The 25,081-nt window shown below is 40.3% G+C and overlaps 1 protein-coding gene across 2 annotated transcripts in view; it reads right to left on the bottom strand.

The window, feature by feature from the left end:
- Positions 1-2,781: 2,781 nt before the first annotated feature.
- The window catches only part of NSF (N-ethylmaleimide sensitive factor, vesicle fusing ATPase), a 143,118-nt gene continuing 120,818 nt past the window's right edge, over positions 2,782-25,081 (bottom strand). For both annotated transcript variants that reach the window (XM_057715741.1, XM_057715742.1), the window contains exons 18-21: positions 9,353-9,487; positions 7,993-8,106; positions 4,904-4,959; positions 2,782-4,454 (exon numbers count right to left, since the gene is read on the bottom strand). In XM_057715741.1, coding sequence (XP_057571724.1) covers positions 4,415-4,454; positions 4,904-4,959; positions 7,993-8,106; positions 9,353-9,487 — 345 coding nt within the window. In that variant the 3' untranslated portion in view covers positions 2,782-4,414. The remainder of the gene's footprint in view (positions 4,455-4,903; positions 4,960-7,992; positions 8,107-9,352; positions 9,488-25,081) is intronic.

Genomic DNA, 25,081 nt, shown 5'->3' with positions numbered 1-25,081 from the left:
AAAACAGGATTTGCTCTACTGAAAATGAAACGAGTGAAAATGGCTCTCCCCTGCTAGCTCCACTTGAGAGCTAAGCTTTGGAGGGGGTAGCTTGGTGGGAAAGAAGAAATGGTGTGCCCTGGGTTCTGGAACAGGTGCCATTTGAAGGTTTAGATCGGTTTGGGCAGAACAGACCCACCAGTGGGCATGCTCTTGGGAAGGGCATTCTCTCCTTGGACTGAGGCTTCAAAAGGATTCACCTGAAGTTTACAGGTAACGCCTTTTCAACAAGGCTGTAACTCAGTTTTATGACCACAGACAATCCTTTGGTCTTCAGACCTACCCATAAAATGTCACCTTTGGTTTATTTGGAACAGCAAAAATGTTTTCTCTTTTTCTTTCTGCTGATTTACCTTTATTGGGAATAAGTAAATTCACTTCACAGAAAAAACAATAGAAAAATAGAGGGGTCTGCCTTGTGCAGTGGAGATGGGCTGCCAGTGCTTAACCTTAGGTTACAGATGGCTGCTAGAAGTTCATGAACTTTCTTTTGCTCACAACATGTCTTTATTTAGTGCCTGAAAAGCTTAAACCACAAAGATGGTGGTTTCGGCTGTGCAATGAATCGGATGTGGGAAGGATACAGATCTTGTCTCTCGGAACTGCTTATCTTTGTATTTCACTTTTACATGAAGCTAACACTCACCCACCCCAGTATTTTGGGTACTTTTTTTTTTTTGGGGGGGTACACCAGGTTCAATCATCTGTTTTTATACACATATCCCCGTATTCCCTCCCTTCTTTGTGGGTACTTTTTTTTTAACCTATAAAATTGCCAAATATTTAAATGGTCCCTGGTCACGCTCACCAAGGCCATTTGTAATCCTTTCTATGATTAATTATATTCTATGATTAAAGAGAATAGTTTATAGCAGTGCTTGAACATTTAGTTTCTCCATAAGCATAAATACTATTAAACATCTAAAAACAAGAGGAAGATCCCCCCCACCCCCCAGAAAAACCCAAAAGAAAGAAAAGAGATAACATAACGAGAAGCATTATTATCTTTCAAAGCAGTATTAGTTTATGGAGAAAGAAGGAAAGGGAAGTGTGTGAGAGAGTTTAAGGGTGAGGGGATGAGGTCCAAATAAAGGCAGAAGGAAGAAGCAAAGCGAGGGGAACGGTGATGGTGAGATTATTCTAGGTGGGTCCGATGATGGCGTCCAACGAGCTAGCGGCGCATCCACGCTAGCCCTGGGGATGTGGTGCCAGTGTGCACGGCTGACCTACACATACACATATGAAGTTACTTCAGCAAAATGTTGGCTGCTATGGTGTCATCATTTCTCCTAGTTCAACAGAGAACTTTCTAGGAGGCAAAAAATTATCTTACCATCAATCTTATCCTCCCAAAATGGAGTGACAGAGGCAGCTGTGTGGAGACTGTATGCTGGGAAAATTTCAAACCCGTGTCCTCCTTGCAAACTGTCTCGGTTCCTTGGGATTCTTGCTGATCGCAGGCGCCATCTCCTGCATCTTAATGTCACAGTGTCCGCACAGCACATGCCCTCCGTGGGCCCAGCTCCAGGACCCAGTCTCGGCACTGCTTGCCAGCTGAAGAGAAACTTTGGATCATTTTGCAGTAACTTCTGAAATTTACATGCTTTTTTGAACTCTCGTACACACCTTTCCCAGTCAATTCTTTGAAGAGGCTTATGGGTCAAGTTGCCAGGCAAGGGAAATGAAATCTTGCTTTAACCTTCTGTGTTTGGGCTGGGTCGGTTGATTATAGCTGACTCAGTGCTTCGACAGGTCTGTTTACCAGGATTTGATTATTATACACACTTGAGTCTACTTCAGGACTTGTTGCTGAAACTTAGGGAGGTTGTTCACTGTAATTTTTAGGATAAGAGAGAGCCTTAAAGCAAAACATATTTTAGGTTTAACCACCATTGTCCAGGTTTTCTGTATTACATTAAAAAAGCGTTTCAGGGAGGTTGTACAACTTTAGAAAGGATAAAAGAAACTTTTTCTGAGGTTTTAATTACAGCTTCTGATAAAAAATAGCCTGTTAACAGTTCATCCATAGAAGAAGATATCTAAGGCAGAGGCTAGTGGAGTCTCCTTTGCTTTATCACCAGGCTGTGCCTTAATCTCGAATGCTCTCTGCCCAGCATCGGCTTTGAAGAATTCTGGGATGGCTTTAAGACTACCTTCCCAAGGCTATGCAGGGACCAGGTGACCTCAGGGTCCTCCTCCCAGGAGGGTGTGAACAGCTGTTGGGGAAAAGTTCTGAGGTTGACCTCTCCCCACAAGCCTTGTGGCTTTTAGTCCTAACCTGAGCCACCTCTAAGGATCAGGATTTAGGCTAAAAGATCTGATAGCTCAAAAACATGCAAAATGGATGAAGAATACCAGAACGAACCACGTGAGGAAATCTCACGAGAGTGTTGGAGTCTGATCTGTATGTGTCATAGGAAGGGGTAATTCTACTTGAGAAACAATTTCCCTTTCTGGTTTACTACTAACTTGCCAATGGCTTTGGTACACTTCAGTTTTTCAATAAGGGAAAATAAGTAAAAGAGGTATAAAGATTCTTGTTGTGCACTAACTTTATAAAATATGCTATCGGTCTGTATTTTAAATTAACTATTTTCTAAATAATCAAAATCAGAGATTTTAAAATAAAAATCATCCATCTTCTTACACTAGTTAAAACAAGCAGGGGCTTTTCTGAGCCCCTTCTTCATACACTCATATCAGTTAAATATGTTGCTTTGCACAAAATATTGGTCTACAGAATGTTTTCAAGTATATGTACTCTTTATTGCATTCCTTCATTTGCATTAAACAATATAATATTTATATTTTTTCAATATAGTTTTGGACAAAACACAAAGACATTAACCTTATTTAACAAGAGACATAAGTTAATACAATGTGTGCTACTTTCATGGGAAGAGAAAGAAGAGGCAAGATCTGAAACAGATAAGGGAATCCCAGATACTGGCCACTGGAAATCACAGAATTTCACAATATAATCCACTTAAAAAAAAAAAAAAAAAGCCACAAAATAAGCTAGGGATGAAAACCCGAAAGAAAGTAGATGTGACATACAAGTGTACCAAAAATATACAGAGAGCAAGATCTGCAGCTAATTTACCTTCTACCATGGGGACAGATGACACAGCTACCCCCAGGTACCACTGTGGTGACACCCAAGTACCACTATGGTGACAAGCCTTACTGGTGGCGTTAAATACCCTCGGATGGCTCCTGATTGCTTGTCCTCGAAGTTTAAGCAGCAACAAGGAGAGAGTGGCATGTTCCACAAGTCTCCTCACCAAACATGATGACCTGATTAAATTTCTTTGCACTCAGCTTAAACCACCGTTCTCCTTCCCTTTGGAAGAAGTGTGTAGAGGGGAAAGGAAATGTCTTCAGTGTACTGGTATGGATGTTAAAGGGCTGAGGGGAGAGGGCTAGAAAGTGGTTTATTTTTTCTGGAAAATAGTGTTTCATTTAGATGCTAGGCAGTACAGAAAATGAAGGATACATTCTAAGTAAGTCATTAAGCTAAGGAAAAAAGAAAAGTGATGATACTAAATAAGCCTTTAATATTATACTAAGGGATTGACCCATTTAGAGTTGGACACTAATGAGTGCTGAGAGGGTTGTACATTACTTTAATGACTACTTTCTGTTTAGAGGGTGTGTGCTTTTTCCATACACATCTCTCACAAGCTGTTAACAGCATCTACCAAGTGGTAATGATTAGCATATCTCGTACCACAGAGCAAATTACTTACATTAAGGAAATGTCACAGCCAACGTGGTAATAATCTGACTTTCTATTAAGAAAGATCTCCTGATTGCAACTTGGAAACATCTCTGAAAATGACTGAGAACAGCATCTTAGAAATTCAAAGCCTTGTTTCTTCAGGCAAAGACAACCAGCCTTCTGGGAGAACCTTTACCCAAATAACCTTTAGTGTTAGGACAGGGAAGTTACAAGGTAATCCCTTTGCACCCATAGCTCTATTCACTGCTCCTGGTTTACACGTAGAAAGCCTTCCTTCTACTAGACCAGCTGTTATTTGGCAGCATGATTACGTTTATTGAGAATTTTGGGGGGGATGGTGGTGGTGGTAGGGAGTTTAGAATGTGTAGTGTTCACAAGTACAGTATGTTTCCCACATTTAAAGACTGAGCAAGAGGGAATCAGCTTGCATGGAAAGGTGAGCACAGCATTCTAAAGCAAATTTATACCTTCCACAAGACAGAATATCTCAATAAGCACAAGGAAGGGAGTTTCATTGCATTAATCATGCAGAGAGAGCACGTGTTGAAGGCAGGGAACATTTCACTTTGTCCAGTATCTTGAGTAAGCTGAGGGAAGATCCCAGGCCATCTTCACTTTGGTCACTTTCCTTGGTCACTTTGTGTCCGAAAATAGTTCAAAGTCGTGGGGGCTACTGAAAATGAAATATCCAAAATACAAAAAACAGATGAGGGTCTGCAAAAAGCTGTCATCACAAAACCACACTGAAAGCTTCTTAGTGGTTTTCCACATTTGCACTATGCATGTGCTATCAGACAGGCATTTCACAGAAGAAAATGGTTACGCTCCATGCATTTACAAGCAGGTTCCAATAAATATGTACCATTGAGCTTTTTCCTGCCTTGTGACAAGGAAGTTTTGCGAAGCAGGACAGGGAGAGCAAACCAACAGTACAACCCATTTCCTTGCTTGGTCTCCTAGACCTACAACACAGCGAAGAATTCTAATAAATGGAAACAAAGTTGTCCAAGAGAGGTTGAGAATTCAAATTCACATGCACGGTACAGCAACTCTCAGAATAGGCACATGGATTTCAAAGAGTGGGAAGTCCGGCTGGCAGTCTGAAGTGTCCTAAGTACTTACGCTCCTTCTTCTCTTAGGAGGGCCAAGAATTTCCTCACACGGTATTCAGGATCCATCTAAATGCATCAGAAATAAAGAAGACAGGTTAGTGGTGCCTTCTAATAACAATGCACTTGCTTCGTGCCAAGAAAATGTTCGGTTTTATACTTCCTTAGTGCTCTGCTGAGTCACAGAAATGTGCTACCTGCTCCTTGACCAGTATTCTGATACACAGCAAAGCAGACTGTCACTCAAGGGAAGTGAATGGGATTCTCAGCTCAGAGACTCGCCATGCACGAGGTTCCAAATGACCCAGCTGGTCACCCGCAGGCACCACAGTCGAGCACTCCCTTAGCTAGCGGGTGGGAAGGCAGCTCTGAGAGGCACCAAGTATGAGACCAGGGCTGGCCATTCATGGGGTGCAAATGGCATCCAATTCATAGGGTTCATCTAAGGCATAAAAGTGAGACCCAAACTGAAGAAACCAACTGGTGTTGATTCAGCAACTAAAAAATAGCTTATTGACTGTATATGATGGACACGAGCTTTTCTTAGCCTTGCTCTGCCTTGCATAGTTTCTTCTTTGCAATTAATGGAAAAAAAATTGTGCTGAAACTAAAAAAAAGAACAGTGGGGCTGATTTCCATGACATGCTCTCTGGATGATCCAGGGCCCCTGTGACTGAGGACAGACAGCATTGTGAGTCTAAAAAACGATCGGTGGGGGGGGGGGGGGGGGGGTTAGTTCTGGCTCAGGCTGTAGGTTCAGGTTGTTATTAATTATCCCTACTCGTTTTCATTTCATGTTCATATTTCTACTAATTTGTTTAATTATATTTTATGCTCATTGGTCCACCAGAGATGTGAAGTTATCTAAAAAACGATCATTAAAAACATCTTTAATTCCTTACGATGAATTTTTATTGTAAGAAACACACCTAACTTTTAAAAAATGTTCCAGGGCAGGAGTCTGTTTCCCAAGAGGGAACTCCCTGCCCTCCAGGAATAGCTTTCAAATGCTCTGTGCAGCTGTGGGTAAATGTGCAATTGGATTCCCCCTCCAGCCACTTTTAAAAAAAATTTTTTTTTAAGTTTTCTTCTCTTCTCTCCCAGAAAAACATCCAACAGAAGTTTCAAACATATCAAAGTTAAGAGGTCAGACTACAAAGGACTAACAAAAAGTGTGAATAGTTAACAAGAGAAACATTTTTCCTCTTTGGGAATAGAATTACATATGAATCAATTGTCAAGTTCTTTAAAAAAAAAAAAAAAAAAAAAAAGGAACTGGCTGGAGCTCTGCTGTAGTCAGTACTTGCAAGTCTTTGCCCATTAAATATATTTAATATGTGTGAGCAACGACTTACTGACTTGCCTGTAGCCATGGAATTAAAAGTCAAGAGAAAGGGAGGAAAAAAGTAATCTAGATAAATGACTTTATTCCCTCAGGTGACATCCAGTCAGAGCAGATCCTCGGGACTATGCAAGTTTTAACAGAATTGTGTATAGTGAACAGAGAGGTAACATGACTTATATTTTGCTAAACTACATGCCTCTTCACTTAGGCTCGGGCTCTCTAAGGCAGATCTAAAGAGAATTCACTCAGCTGCACGAAATCCATTTGACGTGAAGGGGTTCAGACTCACAGGCCTATGAAGTGTCAGTCGCTGAAAATTAGGCCTGAGTGCCCCACTCTCACTTTCCACCCCACATACAGAGGAGGCATTAACTTGATCACTGACCTGCGGGCATCAAAGGAAGAGGAAGGGGTAGGGATTGGGAAGAAAAACCCACACAGTTTCTTCTATGCAATTATTGAAAAAAAAATTGTGCTGAAACTCAAAAAATGAAGTGTAGAGCTGACTACCTGACAGATTTATCTTTTCCAAGCCAAGGAAAGAGCCAATGTATGTGCACCTTTACCAAGAATAATCCTAAGCAAAGTGATTTGTCTATAGCTTTAATTTACTGCTCATAATGAAAAATAAATAAATTGGCTTAAAAATAGTCCAGCTGAAAGTTCAGTGAATTAAACTTTAGGCTTCTGAAAGCCATGATTTTATTTTAAAATAAATTTACCAGCAAAGATTAAAAAGCATTCACTTCGTGATTCCAATTTGTTATCGGTTCAAGAGCCTATTTCGGAAGTAAGTGAAACTGGAATTTCACCTCTGCCACCCACAGCTCACACTGCTGGAATAGCAGGACTGAGCACAATACATGACGCTCAGAAAGCAGCCAGCCTGTCCACCTAGGACCCAGGAGAGATTCATTCAACACAAATTTACTGAGTGCCCGATTACGTGTCCAGTTCCGTTCCAGGGGCAGTGGATTTAACAGTGAGTGAGAGCCAAGGTCCCTGAACGCACAGAGCTTGGAAGAGATACATTTATTAACTAACTAGTATGCCAGATAAGGACAAAAAGACACAGGATGTGCACACAGAGGGGTGGAGCTACAAAAAGAAGAAAGGTAAGCTGCCAGTAGACGTGAGAAAGTCCCAAAGAAGTTTCATCTGTTTTTGCCCAGGCAGTAGCCTGGGGCTTAGTTTTCTATGTGATCCTGGACGCTTCAACCCCATAGTAGTTTCCATGAAATTTCTAGGAGCCCTGCCAGGGGAGAATATACACAGCCGAAGTCTAATCTGTACACTCAAGTACCTTGTCCCTTGAAACAGTCTCCCAGGCCCCTTTTGGTGTCTGTGCGTCGCTTCCGGACCTCTGATGGACCACGCTATCCCTGCCCCCTGTCAATAACTGGCTGTGACCTTGGATAGCTCACTGACAACTGGTGGGACACTCAGGACCCTCACCTCTAAAATGAAACAATTGTTTCTTTAACTCCTTTCTAGTTCTAAGACCCAGTGGCTCCCTAAATTAAAACTTAAAGTAACTTCATAATCTTTTCTTCTATTTCTGAACTTTAAGAAGTAGGAAAGAAAAGTACCAATAAGTTACTGTTTGATCTCAGAAGCAGGCTACGAACATCAACCTGATTCTGGAAATAATATAAGAGAATTATAACTGAAAACCTTCACGGGACGAAGTGATAAACCTCTTGGGATATGCAGTGAAGCTTCTATGTCTGAACCACATGGAGAAGGAAGCACCTCACCTGCAGGGACATCTCGATCAACATTAGTAACTTCTTGATTCCTATCCAGACCGTCCTCCCTTTGACTTGCTGTGCAATTGTGGTGCGTTCTTTATCCTTGAAGTTGCCCAATAGCTACAAAAACAATAAAAATAATGAACACACTTTTATAAGTGCATCAACAACATTAGTTAATTCCCACATTTACCCATAAAAGAACAGTGATAAGAACTATTTGACTGGTTCAAGCTGAGGAATTCTCTCATATTTTAAAATCCAACCTGATTTCCTGAAATCCATTAGGTGCAACTATGAAAATGAAAACTGGTGTCCTAAACCCTGTTTTCTTATGGACCTTCATTATAATTTAGAGATATATTTGCTGGGGGAAAAACAGCTCTAATCCACAATAAATATCAGTTAAAATTTTTAACATTCCTTTCTAGGAATAATCTGTATGTGTCAAAGCAGGCTAAATTTAATTCTCTTACTCAACCCCAGCACAAAAACCGCTCCGACAGGTAAGCTGCGAACATCTATCACCCAGAGAGTTCCTATCTTACTGGGAGTGTGAACCACTCCGACAGCTGAGCTGTGAACATGTACCACCCAGAGAGTTCCTATCTTACTGGGAGTGTGAACCGCTCCGACAGGTAAGCTGCGAACATCTATCACCCAGAGAGTTCCTATCTTACTGGGAGTGTGAACCGCCCCGACTGTGTGGGTCTTGAGGGTCTAAGAAGCCTTCCTGACTTCCTGACTCCACCACTGCTGAACAAGTCACCAGATAATATTTTCTAACAGCTTATCAAGTCATTTGTGCACACTGATAATAACCAAAAGCTTAATAAAGGATATATATACTTTTTTTAAATTAAAGACTATGTCATCCTCAAAAAAGAGTAAGAAAACATTTCCATATTATGAACTTGTTAATAAAGGGGTTCCCTTTACTTCTATAGCTTTTTTCAAATTTCTAAGCCTTTAACCATTGCTCCAATTTATGACATGCAAGCAAATGGGCTGAAAGCTACCATGAATAACTGGATTTTCTATATATTGATTATTTTACTCCCCTCTCCCCATTCCAAGTTTTCGGTCCACGTAACCTACGTGCATTAGTCATGCTGGGCAAAAAGTAATTCATTCCTGGCAGTTTGTATGCTGCTTCTACCGAGGAATGAAGAATCACCTCACTCTCACTTCTATTTACCTCTTCTTCCTCTAATTCCTGAAAACGACTGGAGGTGTATCCCAGGTCCCGTGTTCTAGGTTAACATGGAAACTAAACACCCAGTGTGATGTCTGGGGCACGCTTAGCGTTAATTCCGGCCTCGGCTCCTTTCTTTCAACCGTGTGCACTCCACTGACTCATTCTCACCTCCAAAGCCTCGAGCAGCTGCTCTCCTGTGGCAATGTTGGGCACGTGGATGGTGGTGCTGAAGGCGTTAAGCATTTCCATCTCCTGGAGGACATCTTTGCGGCTCGTGGTCCCAATGATAAGAAGCTTGCGGCCCTGAGCGCAGGGAGAAAATGTGTTAAAACACATAGGAAAAGACTGATTAGGAAACTAGAGTAAGCCTGAACAATATCCATTTATTTAATTGCAGGAATGCAAATGATTAGGCAAAAGAGAAGGAAAAAGATTCAGAACTGTCCTCTTGAAAATCTTTTTTTTCTTCTTTTTTTGGCCATGCTGCACGGCATGTGGGATCTTAGTTCCCTGACCTGCAGTGGAAATGTGGAATCTTAACCACTGGTTAAGTGGTTTCAAGTCCCTTGAAAATCTTAAAAAAATATATCAACGACATGATTATGAAAGAGCAACACCTTCTTCAGCAGGTGGTTCAGAAAGAGGCAACTGCTCTTTCTCCTCATCCACATCAATAACATCATGGGCCAGTACATCAGGAAGATACACAAACCAAATAGAAAGATACCTTCATATATGCTTGTAACTCATTTCTCACATCCAACATAGTATCAATATATGTATGGTTGGGAAAAAAAATGAAATGAATGAATGGAAAGTCCATGCCACCTACCTGGCAAGGCTTTGTTATGTTTTTTAGGAGAGGTAGGGTAATAATAATAGTTCACATTTATGCAGCAGTTAACTGTGAAAGGCATAGTGCTAAATGCTTTACATAATGGTCTCATTTAATATTTTTAATTTCATTTTAATTTTTAACCCCAAAATAATCAAGGAATGTTTAAAAACTATACCAGGCTTATTTAGGCCACGATTCCTGATTCCTTCCCTCCAGAAGCAACCATTATCTACTCTCTTAGTTTTTCTTCTTGTATTTACTTCTTTATCTTTAAATACCAATGGTACACTATTATTTTTAGATTTTTCTTTTCAGCTTTAAATATTATTTCCTGAATTCCTATTATGGATGATGGAGATTTAGTATTAATTTTGCATTATCCCTCCACTCCCAATATGTCCTTTATCTCATCCTTCCAATATAGTTATTTTACAGTCTTTGGTTAAATCTATATTCAGTATTTATTATGATTTTATAAATATGATTTGTGGCTGAGCCATGTAGTGTCCTATTAAATTTCCTTTCTTGGGCAACGTTTTGTTTTTACTACAGTTAATAACTGCCATTTCCCCCCTTTGCTAAGTTTATCAGGTACTTACCACAAGTTCATCCCCAAACAAATATAGCCACGACTATCATGCCAATATGTTCAAACATGTTAGGGAATTTTAAAGTTTTGCATGTTTTTTCTCGAAGACATTCCCCTCCTGGAGTCCTCTGTTCTCAGAGCTCAATCTGAACTGATTGTTCTCTAGGCCTGATGCACAGCTGTGGCTCTAGAAATTTCCTCTCCTCTGTTAGATCCCCTGTCTCCTAGCCTTCCTTTTTTTTTTTCTTTCCCATTTATTTCCTCTCTTCCATGGTATATATGCTTCAAGTTTCCTAAGAAAGGGTGTATGGGAAGTAAAAATTTTAAAACCTGGAAATGCCTTTATTCCACCCTTAATATTGTACACTTTATACTTGAGAACAAGGTTAAAAATAATTTTCCCCTAAGAATTTTCAAGGCATTGTTCTATTGTCTTTTAATTTTCGGTGCTGCTGACCGGGAGAATGACCCCATTCTGACTTTCTGGCTCACTGTCTCTAACTTTTAAAAAAATATAATTTTAAAAGAAACTTTTCCTTATCCCTATATTCTACAAGTTATGAACCTTGAGATAAGTCACTCTTTCTTGTTTACCGAATGCTTCTTTTGTTCTTTTTTTTTAAATTACATCCTATTGGGGACTTCCCTGGTGGCACAGTGGATAAGACTCCAAGCTCCCAATGCAGGAGGCCCAGGTTCGAGCCCTGGTCAGGGAATTAGATCCCACATGCACACCACAACTAAGAGCTCACGGGCCACAACTAAGGAGCTAGTGAGCTGCAACTAAGAAGCAGGCAAGCCACAAATAAAGGAGCCCTCCTGCCGCAACAAAGGAGCCCGCCTGCCACAACTAAGACCTGGCGAAACCAGATAGATAGATAGATAGATAGATAGATAGATAGATAGATAGATAGATAGATAAAAAACAATTACATCCTATTATATATCATGAATACTACCTTATTTTTGATCTCTGTGGATACTACATATTTTTTAAAATGTTTTCTTTTTCTCTGCTTTGCTTCCTCTGAGTTCCATTTTTTTCTTTTTCTTATTTGTTCACTGGTGGTTTTCTTCAAGTGTCTGGTGATTGTTGGATGACTATTTATATTTAAGAGTTAAACTAATGACTTGGAAGCTCTGAGTCTGAGGGTTTCATGATAGGATAAGACTTGGCTGATTACTGGGGGTCCCTCAAAGGTCAGGATGTGTACATTTCCCCTGGAGAATCTTCCAGTCTCCTTCCTGAGGGCTATCCAGCCTAGTTTCTAACACACTATATGGGAGTTGATGTGGGAAGGGGTCTGGGTACCTCACCACTCAATATGGAGACTTCCATTTACTCCCGTTTGCAATATGGCACCTCTTTAGATCAATCTCTCATTCAGTGTCCACTATAATCCTAAGAATTACGTATCAGTATTATCTCTGCTTTACTGATGAAGCTATTGAGTCTTGTAGATTTAACTGATTTGTTCAAGGTCTAATAACTAATACATGATGGAGCCAGGAATGGAAACGAGATCCAGGATCCAAAATTGTATACTGCCTTTTTTCACGAAGAAAAACACATTTTAAAAATGTTTACTTGGAAAATGGAAGAGGAATGGATTTTAAACTATGTCACTAGATTTATGATACACACTCATTCCACAGATAAGCCTTTAATACAATCATTAAACCTATTCGCAGACCTTAGAAACTCAGGGCACTAAAATAAATGAGAAAATTAAAAGATTACTATGTGAAAATTAAATTAAATGTAGGAAAAGACTTTAAGAAATTGAAGATCAGATGCCAAAACAATTTCAATTTGGGCTTTGTAAATGTGAAACCACTACTGCTAATAAGGCACGCTAGCCTTTCTCAGTCTCACCGATTGTTTTTGTCCATCTACGGTGCCAAGAATGGATGACGCACCAACATAAGCAAAGGCCGACCAAAGAAACAAAGGTGAGGCTTTTTGGTATAATTAGTAATTGGCATATCAAATGCCTGTGCGAAGACTGGGAGAGAGAAGTATATCTATGAAGTATACAGATTAAAGGGTAATCATCGTTATTATTCAAGAAATCAACTAGCTAAAAATCAAACACGCTGTCAACAGACTTTTACCAAGCTCCTGGATGAACACAGAATAGACCTTGTATATACTGAGTGACAGATACAAAAGAGATAATTATAATACAATATGGAAAGGTATTGCACATAGGATGTCATGGTAGCGGGAAGAAACGTGTGGCAGAGAAATATCTCCTTTTTCTCCGGAGGAGACAATATATGAACTGAGTCTTAAGGACTGAGTGGGTTGATTAGGAGATGAAGGGGAAAGACATTCCAAGCCACAAGGAGCAGAAATAGATAGATCCAAAGGCAAAATAACAAAACCAAAAAAACAAAAACTGGGGTGTTGGGGTAAATATGAACACATGAAGACATAGAGACTTTTATTAAGTAACAGGAACGTGGTGCTTTTACACTCAAACTATTTTTCAACATTAAATTCTGGTTGTAAACTTAGGAACATATTCCTGAAGACTCACAGATGCCAAAAGCCACACAGGCTGGTACATCTTCATTACAATTAAAGATAACTGTTACTTTGCTTTTTTCCTTAAGCTGTTAATGTTCCATAGTTCATAACTGAACCCCCCTCATCTAGCTCCTCTCTTACAGAGGACAACATTGGCCCTAGCAGGATGGCTTCTTACCCATTCCAGAAAGCTGGAATTGCCATTTTCCTAGTGAAACTTTGTCTTACGTTACCAGTGACTATGCTCTTCAGAGTGTTGAAAGACTGGGAAATGTAGAGCAACTTACAATGGAGACGCTAATTTATGTTTTGCTTTTCTTCTTGTTTAACAAGACTGCAAACACTGCAAAGAGGTCATGACCAAGGCAAGTTCAGGCCTTGACTTGTAAGCATCATCTTTAAAAAAACACTGAAAAACATTACTAAATAATTAAATTGTGCTGGGTCATTCTGTATATTAATTAGTGGTAATACTCATGAGGAAGCTTTATCATGAAAAACCAGCTCTGAGTATATTAATATCATAAATCACATGGGAGAACATTTTGGAGAAAAGATTGCCAGCAGCATGAAATGAGAAGGTCAGCTTTAAAAATAAAAGTAGAGCTTAGCCCAAAAGAGAAATCCAACTTGTTAATGTGTGGTTTCTAGTCTGAGTCTATAGCCCCAAAACATGCCCCTTGATGGAAAGAAAAAAAGCAGAGCGGTAACTTACTTGGAAAAAAATGTTCTCAGCATACTCTTCACTGAGATTTTCTAAAGAAAAGGCCTAAATAAAATGACTATCTGCCAATCCCATTACGATAAACATTGTTCCAAGGTTAAATAAGTATTAGTTAACTAATTCTTAGTTCCATAAGAAGCAACTCAGGTGAAAACATTACCATGAAAAAGGCAGGGCTCAGTCAGGTGTTGATCCTTCAAAAAAACACTTCTTTACATGATGAAGAAAGAGCCAAGTACTAAGCAGTATCTAAGCCTTTTGCCACACAAAGGACTAACCAGATAATCCACACCCTTTCATAGGTCCTGCCCATTGATTGGCCCCAATAAACTGATGTGTAACAAAAGTTCATGCGGAAGAAAGCTTTTTTTCTCTCTCTTAAATAAAAATGCCACCAATATAATACTGCAGTGAAATGGAAGGACTGATTTTAACCTGCTAACAAAAGTAAAGTCAGTTATGCAGCAAAGAAAGGCCAATTCTTTCCATATCATTCAATGCCGAGCAAGGGCAATACGCCCTTGGTAAGAAGAATGAACTGTGGACAACTGGAAACCCTGAAATGGATTAAGAAGTGAGTGTGCTGGGGGCCTTAAACTTTATTTTCTGGCTGTTAGAATTTGAGGCTTTTGTAAACAAAAGTGAAATTTTTCAGAATTTAGAATTTATAAGCCCGGTAAGTTAAAGATAAAATAATTAGTTGATCAGACCATTAACATGAATTGACGCTAGGTATTTATGAAATTATGAGATGCGGTTTGTGCCTCCAAAGTGAGTACAATCTAGCTGGGGAGAGCAAGTAAACATTCAGGGACCACAGCCAAGTAACATACCAGCAAACACAAACGAATAATGGCTGAGGGGATACAGCATGTGAGGACAGCTTCATTGGCATGGGGTCATCTGGGAAGATTCCTATAGAATCACAGAGACACTGATGAAGAGGAGGCCCTGGAGGAGAAGGGACAGGTCTCCAATGCTCCTAAATCCCATGTAGGTGGTGGAGGCAGCTGAGCCAGGGCACTAAGGGCTGCAAACTAAGTCTTTTTAGAGAGTTGTGGAGTAGGCAGCCAATAAAAGGAAGACTCAGAATGCCAAACTAAGGAAGGAGATTTAGTATAAAAAGCAACAGGAAACTAAAAGAAGGTGCTGGAGGAGGAAGAACTGTGATGAAGAGAAAGATGATCCCAGCAGCTTCATGCCAGGTGGTCCAGCGGCCTACAAGAGGGCTGCTGCGAGAATGACATCTCTGAGAAAGGGTCTCAGAGTGAGTGTGCCCAGGAAGGACCTGCACCTTTTCCTCAGTGATGCACACACACGCTTTCCTTTTCCAGGCAAACCCAGGGCGGGCAGAAAGCAAGGGAGGAGCGGCAAGTCCCCTGATGGATAGGTGGCTTGGTGTCACAGAAAAAGTACAGGCTCCAGCATTCACAGCTGGGTGATTTGGGCTAGATTAGTGAACTCAGCACCTGTCTCCTCCTCAGCCTTAGAAATGGGATTAAAAATCCTACCTACCTGTCAGAGTAGAGCAGGAGGTGAAGAATGCCTGGGGGAGGGAAGCCTTTGCCATCACTGTCAGAGGAGGCAAATGAGAGGAAGCGAGAGCCTGAACGATGGTCTTGAGAGGAACCTGAAAAATCGTCCTCTGTCTGGGATGTAGGAATCTATGACAGGCTGGGTGGGTGAGCAGTGGGGCACCTGAGAATTCCTCTCTTCCCAACAATGCAGGGCACTGGCCACAAACGATGCTGAGAAAGTGCACTCTCCCAGAGGGCCAAGATTCACTCTGTGTTAGGGGGAGATGAGCGCTCCATTCTTCAGCTTAACTATGGTTAAGGCAAGGCCCAGACGAGGCCTGAAGGGAAAGATCTAACACCCCTCGGAAGGAGCCGTGGTGGCGGGTGAGAGTGAGGGGCCTCGGTGAGAGGCAGGGACTCGAGAGAGACATCAGCTCAGGGCAGAGGGTGTGAAGCTTTTCTGGTAAGAGGTGTTTCAGTTGGCCCACTTACATTACCTTCATTCTTGAAATGGGAGTAATGTCTCATATTTTAACTTAGTTTGTTATTATTCAAAGCAGATTAAAAAAAAATTCTATCTATTGTAGAGCTTGTACAACTTTACCACTGCATTTGTTTGCAAGTCTGAATCTTGTTTCTAGCCTGTCAGCTCCCTGGGGGCAGGACCATGTTTTATTCATCTCTCCTTGCAGGTCTCAGCACAGCATGCCTGGCACACAGAAGATACTCCCATGTTCCCTCTGCCTAGAATGCTCTTCACTTACATATACATCCACGTGGTTCTCTGCCTCAAAGCCAGGGCTGCGCTTGAGAGTCACCTTTCCCACAAGGCCTACCCCCTCCTCCCCATCTCCCTCTATCCTACTCTTTCCCCCCACAGCAGGGATCACCTATTAACATACTATATACTTTACTCATTTACTGTCTTTACTTATTTATTCTGTTTATTGCTGGTCTTCCCTCATGAGGACAGGACTTGTGTCTGTTTGGTTGGATCTAGGGCTAGCACAGTGCCTTGAACCTAGTGACTAGTTAATACGTTTGTGTTGAATGAATGCCGATCTCAGTGTAGGTTTCAAGGGCCGCAGATCACACCTTCCTTGTTACATTTTCTCTTCTGGCCCAGGAATAATGCACACTATACCAAATGTTCGACAGCAAAATAAGTACCATTTCAGAGTCTATACCTCTGAGCCCCAAGTGTTGAATACTAATAACAAGTCAACAAGTTTTAAAGAAAACAATCTAGAATGATCAGCTTCATTTACAATATAAGTAGATGCAAAGGATGTTGTACCGCTTTCTTTTAGCTAATCAATTGATTGTCAACAGTTAAGCTATTCATACCCATCCATAACACAGACTTCTCTAACAGAGAAAAGATGAGACTCATGAGAAGCCATTAATTTAAGCTGGCGAGATAAGTATTATTAAGCATCTCCTACAACTCTTGGTTTCCCCAAATCAAGAGGACAATTTGACTGCTATTAGAAACAACCAAGAGCCTGGACAGTGAAAGGAGAGGAATGGGGCCTCTTTGCATACCCTGCATGCATTTGATTTCTCTTGCTTGAATGTCTGTAACTTCTTTTTTTGGTAGTTAAATGTTTAAGTTGAATGCCAAAGGAAGGATGTTTCAAATAAATCATGCTACAGCTAGGCAGACAACTACATTTAAACTCTCCATTAGATTTTACCCTGAAGCAAATTCTTGGTCTACTGTCTTTGTAACCATCCTCCTGGTGCTGCAAGCAGGGCAGAGGACAATAAGGAGAGGGAATTCATAACGCAGACTGAGTATGAAGTGAGAAAATTCATCCCAAATAATTTTAAATAATTACTATAGGCAAGAGCAGATCACTTTGAGATATTAAAGAATATTTTAGTACCAGTTTGTGAAAAAGACATGGAATCATCAGATTTTATACTCAGAGCAGCTCTGAAATCTTGTCTAGTTCTCTTCTCCTCCCTCTCCTCTCCTGGCTATTTTGTAGGTGAGAAACTGGGGTAAGCTTTTACTTCCAGGGAGGGAGCTGAAACTAGAGTTCAGGTCTCACTGATATTCCCAATATGCTTTGCTGTCCATTCTTATCTGTGTAATTTTTAACTTACATCAGCAATGGCTGATCTTTTAATTATGAGTTAGACAGATATATCACCCTGAAATTATGACTGCTGAGCTCTTAGGAGAAAAAGTTAAATAAATTAAGAAAATAAAGATGTACTAACCATGACACAGTATTCTTATTGGCCAAAGGAACAGTTTTGGAGGTGCTCTCTCATTGGAAACTTAACTAAGATGATCACTGATTCATCAGCAAATCCAAACTCCTCTACCTGGCATCCACAGTAGACCTTCCCTCCCTCCCTCTGCTTTTAGCTTGAGATGCCGTAAAATGACTTCTGTGCTCTAATCAGGTCAATTCTCTTCTTCTTTCTCATTTAATGGCTACCTCTGTGATTTTTATCCATAGCATTTCTCTTTATTAAAATACTTTCCAGAGTTTTCTACCAGTTTGCAATTATCTCATATTCAAGATATTTCAAAACTTGCCTTCTCTCCACACTCTGCCCTCATTTAACCCTACACAACCCAGTCTACTCCTTTAGGCTCCAACCTCTCACAGCATGGATTCAACGTGCTCAGTAAAAGCACCTCATTTATCTGGAGGCCAATTTGCTGAACAATTTTAGCTATCTAGAACATAGCCGAGAACCAAGAAATACGTGAAATTCTCTAACTTCTAGAACTGAACAAACAAAATAAATGAGGTTCAAGTGACTTTACTCACAGGTAGGGCCAACTTATCCACTAGGTACAGTGGGCACAGGGGCAAGGGCCCACAAAAATATTCTAATTTCTTCTAAAATAGAAGAAAAAGAAAAGAACTTTCAGGTCCAGGAAAATGTTTTAAATACTAACAGTTGGAAGATAAAAGTTTAACATTTTTTTTCACAAAGAAAGGGACCCACGGAGTTCGCAATGTGGCCCTGCTGACAGGAAAGGTCCTCCAGCTCTCATCAGAGCCTAGTTACTCTTACTTTACAGACAACTCCAGGGTCCTAGAGGTTGCCTTTCTTAGTTCACAGCTGACAAGAAGCGGCAAGTTAGAGGAGGGGGAACTGTCAGAGGCAGGCAGACTGACACAACTCGCTTGAATTCTGCAAGTAAAAGCTGACAGCAAAACCATTAAAAACATTAAGAAAAAGTACAACCAACTCAAACAAACAGAGCCCACTGGGCCTACTTAGTGACCACCAGGGCCGAGTCCGCCACCTTCCAATGGTTCTCACATAATCGCCACGTGACTATGGTTTGTAATGATGAGATCCTTATTCACTAACACAGTGCTGATGGCACTTTGCTTTAGACACCAAAGATGTATGCAGCCATTTCTTTCCTCTTAAAAAAAGGCTAAAGTATAACAACGGCTGATACTTAAAGAGGTTAAGCTTCGGTCATTTTGGAAAAATGAAGCCTTTGATTTCTTATGAATTCCTATTCTTCCCTCCAGTGAAACTGAATTTGCCATATGAAGCCCTTAAGATAAGTAACTGTACACAAACGTATCCTTAAATTCCCAAGCATCAGTTAGCATGTACATAATAAAAATGTGCTAGTTCTGGCGCAGGCATACCCTTCACCACCTCTGCCCGCTGCTGCAGAGCTGGGATTCCTCAGCACAGCACAATGGTCCTGATCAATCTCCCTTTCACTCATTTTTCAAGACCAGGATCAAGAACTACTATTTGTGAAACATCTGCAGATCTTCTCGGTAAAATGGACCATACTTTCCTTTATAGCCCACTGGAACCCACATAACTTGTAAAACCTAACTGTACACATCATCGTGTTTACACATCTCCCTCCCTCACTGGACTGTGGCAGAGACACCAGTTAGGCTGCATATAAATGAGAGAAAAATACCCCTCCCAGGGGGATGAATTAGAAAAGAAGCAGTCATCTAGGTTTATGTAGTCACCCTTGTCCCCATCTCCTAAAGCCCCAGTACCTAGTAGGAGTAAAAAGGCACCTCTTTTCCTCTCCCTTAGGGCTAGGGTTGCCAGATAAAGCCCTCAGTATATGTATGTCCCAAACAATGCATGGGATATACTTACACTAAAAGATTATTTGGTGTCTTTCTGAAATTCAAATTTAACTCATCATTCTATATTCTTGTCTATTAAATGTGGCAACCCTCCTCAGGTGGGTGGTAACAGCCCACACCAGGGCAACAAGGCTCACAGGGTGAGCAGAGAGTGTGGGCAGGACGTTAACCCCCACTTGCCAGGTGACCTTGTGCACAGCTTGTGCCCAAACTGCACGACTGAGTAGGTGGTCCTGGATTATGAGCTCTTTGAGGGCAGGTACCATGTCTTATTCATCTTTGTTATTTCTATGGTGTAGAACAAAAGTTCATTAAATGTACATCCTAATGAAAGCATATATTCCCTAAAGAAATATTTCAAATTTGTATTTCAAAAGAAATATTTTTGGATAGAAAAGAAACTTTTCATCTCCCTTCCAGGAAGCTTAGTATAAGTGTCACCATCTACCTTGGTCAACCTCGGTCACATTGGCTTTCAGCCATCATAAGTTCAGCCTGGAAGCACAGCACTGAGCTGAGTGCCAGGTGGGTGTCCAAGGACAGCTGTGAGAGTCAGGAGGCGCATACTTCTACTCTCAGGACCACAGGGTGTCTTACAGGCCAGACCTTAAGTTCAATCAGCCTTAAAAGAAAAAACAAGGCTAACAAAATGTACTGCAGACAGACAAGTGTAGATACAAAGGTACATTCATTTAACTGTTACTGCTAGTCAAGCAGCAAATTAGTAGCCAAGGATTGAAATTTTGACAGTTATATTGCTGAGTTAAAAATGAAAACAACTGTATACACACACATTAAGTTTCTATTTTTTCCTGATTATAAAGTAACAAATGCTTACTGTAGAAAATGTATAAAATATAAGAGCTAATAATAACACAGAAAAATCCACCTATAATCTACCATCTAAGAGCAGTTGTCTTTAAGACAGGCAGGCAGTTTCTGACACTGGCCCATTTACAGAGGTAATGGGTCACTAGTAGGGCGGCCGCTGAGCTTTTCATCTTCCTGCTCTGGTTGGTATTTCTCCCTGTCCTCCCTTCCATTACTGTTCCTTACTCGAGGAACCTGCACCCTTCTTCCACCTGCTCCAGGGCTGGCCCTGCTGACATTTCTAGGGCTGGCTTCTGCAGCAGCCACCTGAAGCCTAGCTCCTTTGATATGGGTTGGTTACTTTGTTGATTTTCTAAATTTTTTGTGTGTGGAAAGACAGAGTTAGAGTTTTCTTTAAAGTGAATAATTAACAATTGAGTTGTCATTTGCAGTTTACAAAGGACTATAATCAACATTTATTTAATTCTCACGACCCAAATATTAGTTAAATATTATTACTGTTCCTGTTTTACAATGAGAAAACTGGGGCTCAGAAATTAAGTGACTGGATTCAAATTCAAGTATTCTACCTTCTGAGCTCTTATTTACACTGCCAATGCCAGTTCTATGTGTAGTTAAGATTCACGATCTTCAAGATATCCATTCAACAAATATTATCATCTATATAGCCTAAATAGGTCTGGAAAGAGAGAGAGAGGGAGGGAGGGAGAGACAGGGAGGGAAGAAGAGGAAGAGAGGGAGGGAGGGAAGGAAAGAGAGAAAGAGAAAGAAAGAAAGTAAGAATGAAAGGAAGGGAGGGTCTAAGCAGATTGTCTGGAGCTTTCCTTGTGAAAAGCACTCTTGCCATTCCCCATTGTGAGAGGTAAGTAAGATTGTCAAGAGGAAAACATGGTTACAGACCAAGCTGTGACTGAAAAAGATCAAGGCCTTGTTCCATCTACATTCCAATAACTATCAAGAATATTTATAGATTGTTCTGGACTCTTCTTATCCAACAGTTGTTATGCCATATAGTATAAACCCCTAGGAATCTCCAAAGATCTGTGTATTTGTTTGGGGGATAGGAAGGTAGGAGAGAAGCTGTGAAATGCTATTCTGTTCCACCACAGATTAGGAAAAAGGGGGAACTTTAGTCGCAAGCAACAGGTGGCCACAGGGAAAGAGGAAGTGGGGGGCCAGTCCCTGGAGGCTCAGGACAGGTGTAATGGGTAGTGGCCTCGGGACCCAACAGTGGCCAAAATCTCTGGCCCCTCTACTCCTCACACTGTTGAACTCTACAATTCCTGCTTCTACTTCATTCTCTCTTTTATAACAGGGATCTCCAATCCCCAAACCAGAGTGTTTGTCTTAGGACTCCAAAAGCTTCTAAATTTCAGTGAATGGGAGATAGGGAGGCAGGGTGTCCCTATTTCTTTTCCCAGTATTGCAAATGAGAGAAGTTGAACCTGGGCATTCCAACTTGGACCTCTGAACTCACTTTCCATGGAAATTTGCTATATACAGCAGTTGCCTTCTTTAGTTTTCCTATCTCACATGCTGAAAAGGTTCTGTGGACTATCTAAAGGCGCTCCTTTTCTTAAACAATAACAACTGGGAAATACATTTCTAGTTCTATACAACAGCCTTAATAAAATACAAAACCCCTAAGAACGCTGAAACTGTAAGAAAACAGGAAGAAACAGAATCTTAGATGTCAACCCCTAGGCTCCAAGCATTGGGAACATTCAAATCATGCAAGAGAGACATTCATCCTTTTTTAAGGATAGGACTTTATAAACTGATTCTTTACAAATAAGATTCTCTGTGGAAAACAGTACACTCCTACTTCTCAGTAACTCTATGCTTTTCGCAATAAGGCATATATAACTTATACACCAATACACCTTATATACCAATATACCTTATATACCAATATACCTTATATCTGTGCAGCCCACAGGTTTATATCAAACTTACATTATGTTAGTTGGCTATCAATGCAGTAGGTAAGGAGGAATTATCTCCATTTTACAGATGAAGAAATAGACACAAAGGTATTAAGGGACTAGTTCAAGACTATAAAGTCAGATGTCTGTGCTAAGACTCAAACTTTTCTGACTCCAAGTCCAATACAATGAGTAAGTTGTGTGAAGGGTATTCATAACTAGATTCATGGCCCCATGCAGCATTAGGATGGTATAATCACTTTTCTAACACTGATGTCATGTATGGTAATATATTTAAGACAGGGAGAGAATATGTTGTCTCAGCACCATTAGCATTTTTCTATGATTAAAATTTAGATATTTAGAGTTACCTGAAAATGGTGTGTGTGTATGTATATATCTTATAATTTTTGTATTACTTAATATGTATTTATTTAACATGTATTTTAGATGTGCTCTGCTGAAAAACAAAACAAAAAAAACCCTATTTTGAAAACATGCTTTTATTTAGCAGATGTTTGTAGCAATGTTTTATAAGGACTCATCAAATTCCTTTCACTGTTTTTTGATGAACTTGAAATTGTTCTACAGACATATATATACATATGTATACATATATTCAATTTACATAGAACTTTCTGAGATAATGTGGTAAGCAAAGTATACTTTTAGAGGATTTTATAAACTACAGAAGCCATCTAACATCACTGACCTAACAAATGGAAAAGCTGGGCTACTAACATGTCAATCATCACACAGATGCTTTTCAACAAAGAAGTCCAATGCAAAAGTCACCACATTAGTGATTACAATTAATGTGTCTGGCAAAATGACTAAACCTCTTTCCTGAAGTGGTTATATATCTTATTGAGTCATGCTGTAGTCATTAGCCAGAGTTAATTCTGAACAGGTAGAGAGATAGTCATGTTTAGGCCTGAGTGATTGGAGTCTCTTCCATTATTTGCTTATTTTGCTAAAGCAACCCCAAGCCTGAAGAGTTGCTTAATATCACCAAGACTTCCTAATAACGTATCTGAAGTAAGACTGCACTGAGATGTCATATAAAGATTACAGAAAAAGCAATCTTGTCTAGAGACTGGTGATCTTAAATGAACCCCATGGAGAAACAAATACGTCTGCCTGAGTTCCCATCAGGAGTTTACTAAATCTTATTGGTTCACACATTACATCCTTGCCAGCTCTAAGCCCTACTTCTTTCTTATCAGGTAATATTCCTAGTGCCGGAGCAGTGAGGAAGTAATTTTTTTTCAATAACTTTATTTTTTAGCTAAAATTCTAACAATGGTCAGGTCTGAGTTCTACTTCAGTAATACTGCTATTAATTTGGAGTCATCTTCTTTTGTAAAAGTTTATAGTTTCCAAAGAGTTTTCCAGCTGGTATGCAGTGAATGAATTACAAGTGTTCTAAGAGATCAATTCTCGTCAGCACTTGGGAAGGCTGGGTGGCACTTGCCATGGCTGCACCTCTGGCCAGCTGTGAGTGGCCTCATCCACTTACCCAAGTGTATCATCAGATGTTATCATTTTCTATATGCCATGATATAGAAAAAGGCTGGGAAGCCCTGATGTAAACAAGGAGTGGTTCTCTATAAGTTATAAGGTTATTCTGGTACATACAGATGAGGTCTTCCAAACTGATTTGCAAAAGTGTCAGATAAACACTAAAGCAGTCAGATTAATGGGCTTAGCTACTCTCACACTTGTTGAGGAAACTGGAAGTCATGTCATTTTACAGCTGAGGAGTTCCTTTTCAGGCACTCTCTCTCCCAAAAAGAAAAAAAAAGAAGGTGCCAGAAGAGATCTATGAGGAAAATCACAAAGCCACTGGTGCTGCAGTTTGCAGGAAGATTTACCTGGCCTTACTGCTTTACTACTGCCTCTTCCTTGACATGAAGACTAAGGCTTTCATCCTCCTGATCCTGAAAAGCACATTCCCCCCAACTTCCATAAATCTGCAAAACTTGAAAAGAGACGGCTTTAGGAATCTCACTGGAAGGAGGGGTGTCTTCAAGCCTCTCACTGCTAAGCCGGACATTTCCTAACACTGGACAAATTGTACATCCAGCTCAGGGAGGGTGAACTGCAGTGGTCTTTTACCCTCCAAGCCAATTGTTAGCTTTTCACAGGAATCAGCAGGGAAGCACATGTGAAACCTCTGTGGTGACGGTGAGCACCCCCATGCCTTGTGTGACTCTGCATGTAGATGAAGCAGGCTGGAGCTTTCTTAGCTACTGCTGCTGAGTTCTCAGAGCAGCCCTTTTCTCCGGCGTGGCTCCCTGCTGGGACAGCCCTTTTCAATTTTTCTATCCCCCCTCGATCTCTTCTCCTGCAGAACACAGGGAAACTTGATTGAAATAAAGACCTAGGGAACATGTTTTATTTTCTCCTGTTCAATCCATTTTAGAAAAGCTTTTAATTGGTTTTAAAAAGATGCTAAACAAAATGTGATGATGTTTTTCAGTCTTCATGAACTACAGATACCACTTTTTATACTTTCAAAGGGCTAATAAATCAATCATGAAATTAACTCTCCAGCTAAATTTAAAGCAAATCCACTGAATACTAGCTTCATTAAAAATCTATGCATTTACTTAGAAAAATTTAAAATTCAAAGAAAATTATCCTAGTAACTGAAATCTGACTTGAATTTTTAGTCCTACACTGAAAATCCAAGACCAAAGCAATCACAAAGGGAAAAAAGGAAGGCTTGTGAACCAGTTTTAATAAGCCAATTTACAATGAGGGAGGGGAGATGGGGGAGGGGGAGAAGTAGAAAAGAGAATATCTTGATACATAACAACATAGTGCCC

This window comes from Hippopotamus amphibius, chromosome 17, assembly GCF_030028045.1.
Source record: "Hippopotamus amphibius kiboko isolate mHipAmp2 chromosome 17, mHipAmp2.hap2, whole genome shotgun sequence".
Lineage (NCBI taxonomy): Eukaryota > Metazoa > Chordata > Mammalia > Artiodactyla > Hippopotamidae > Hippopotamus > Hippopotamus amphibius.
Note: the sequence above shows the minus strand (reverse complement) of the source record. Positions and strands in the feature narration are given on the sequence as shown.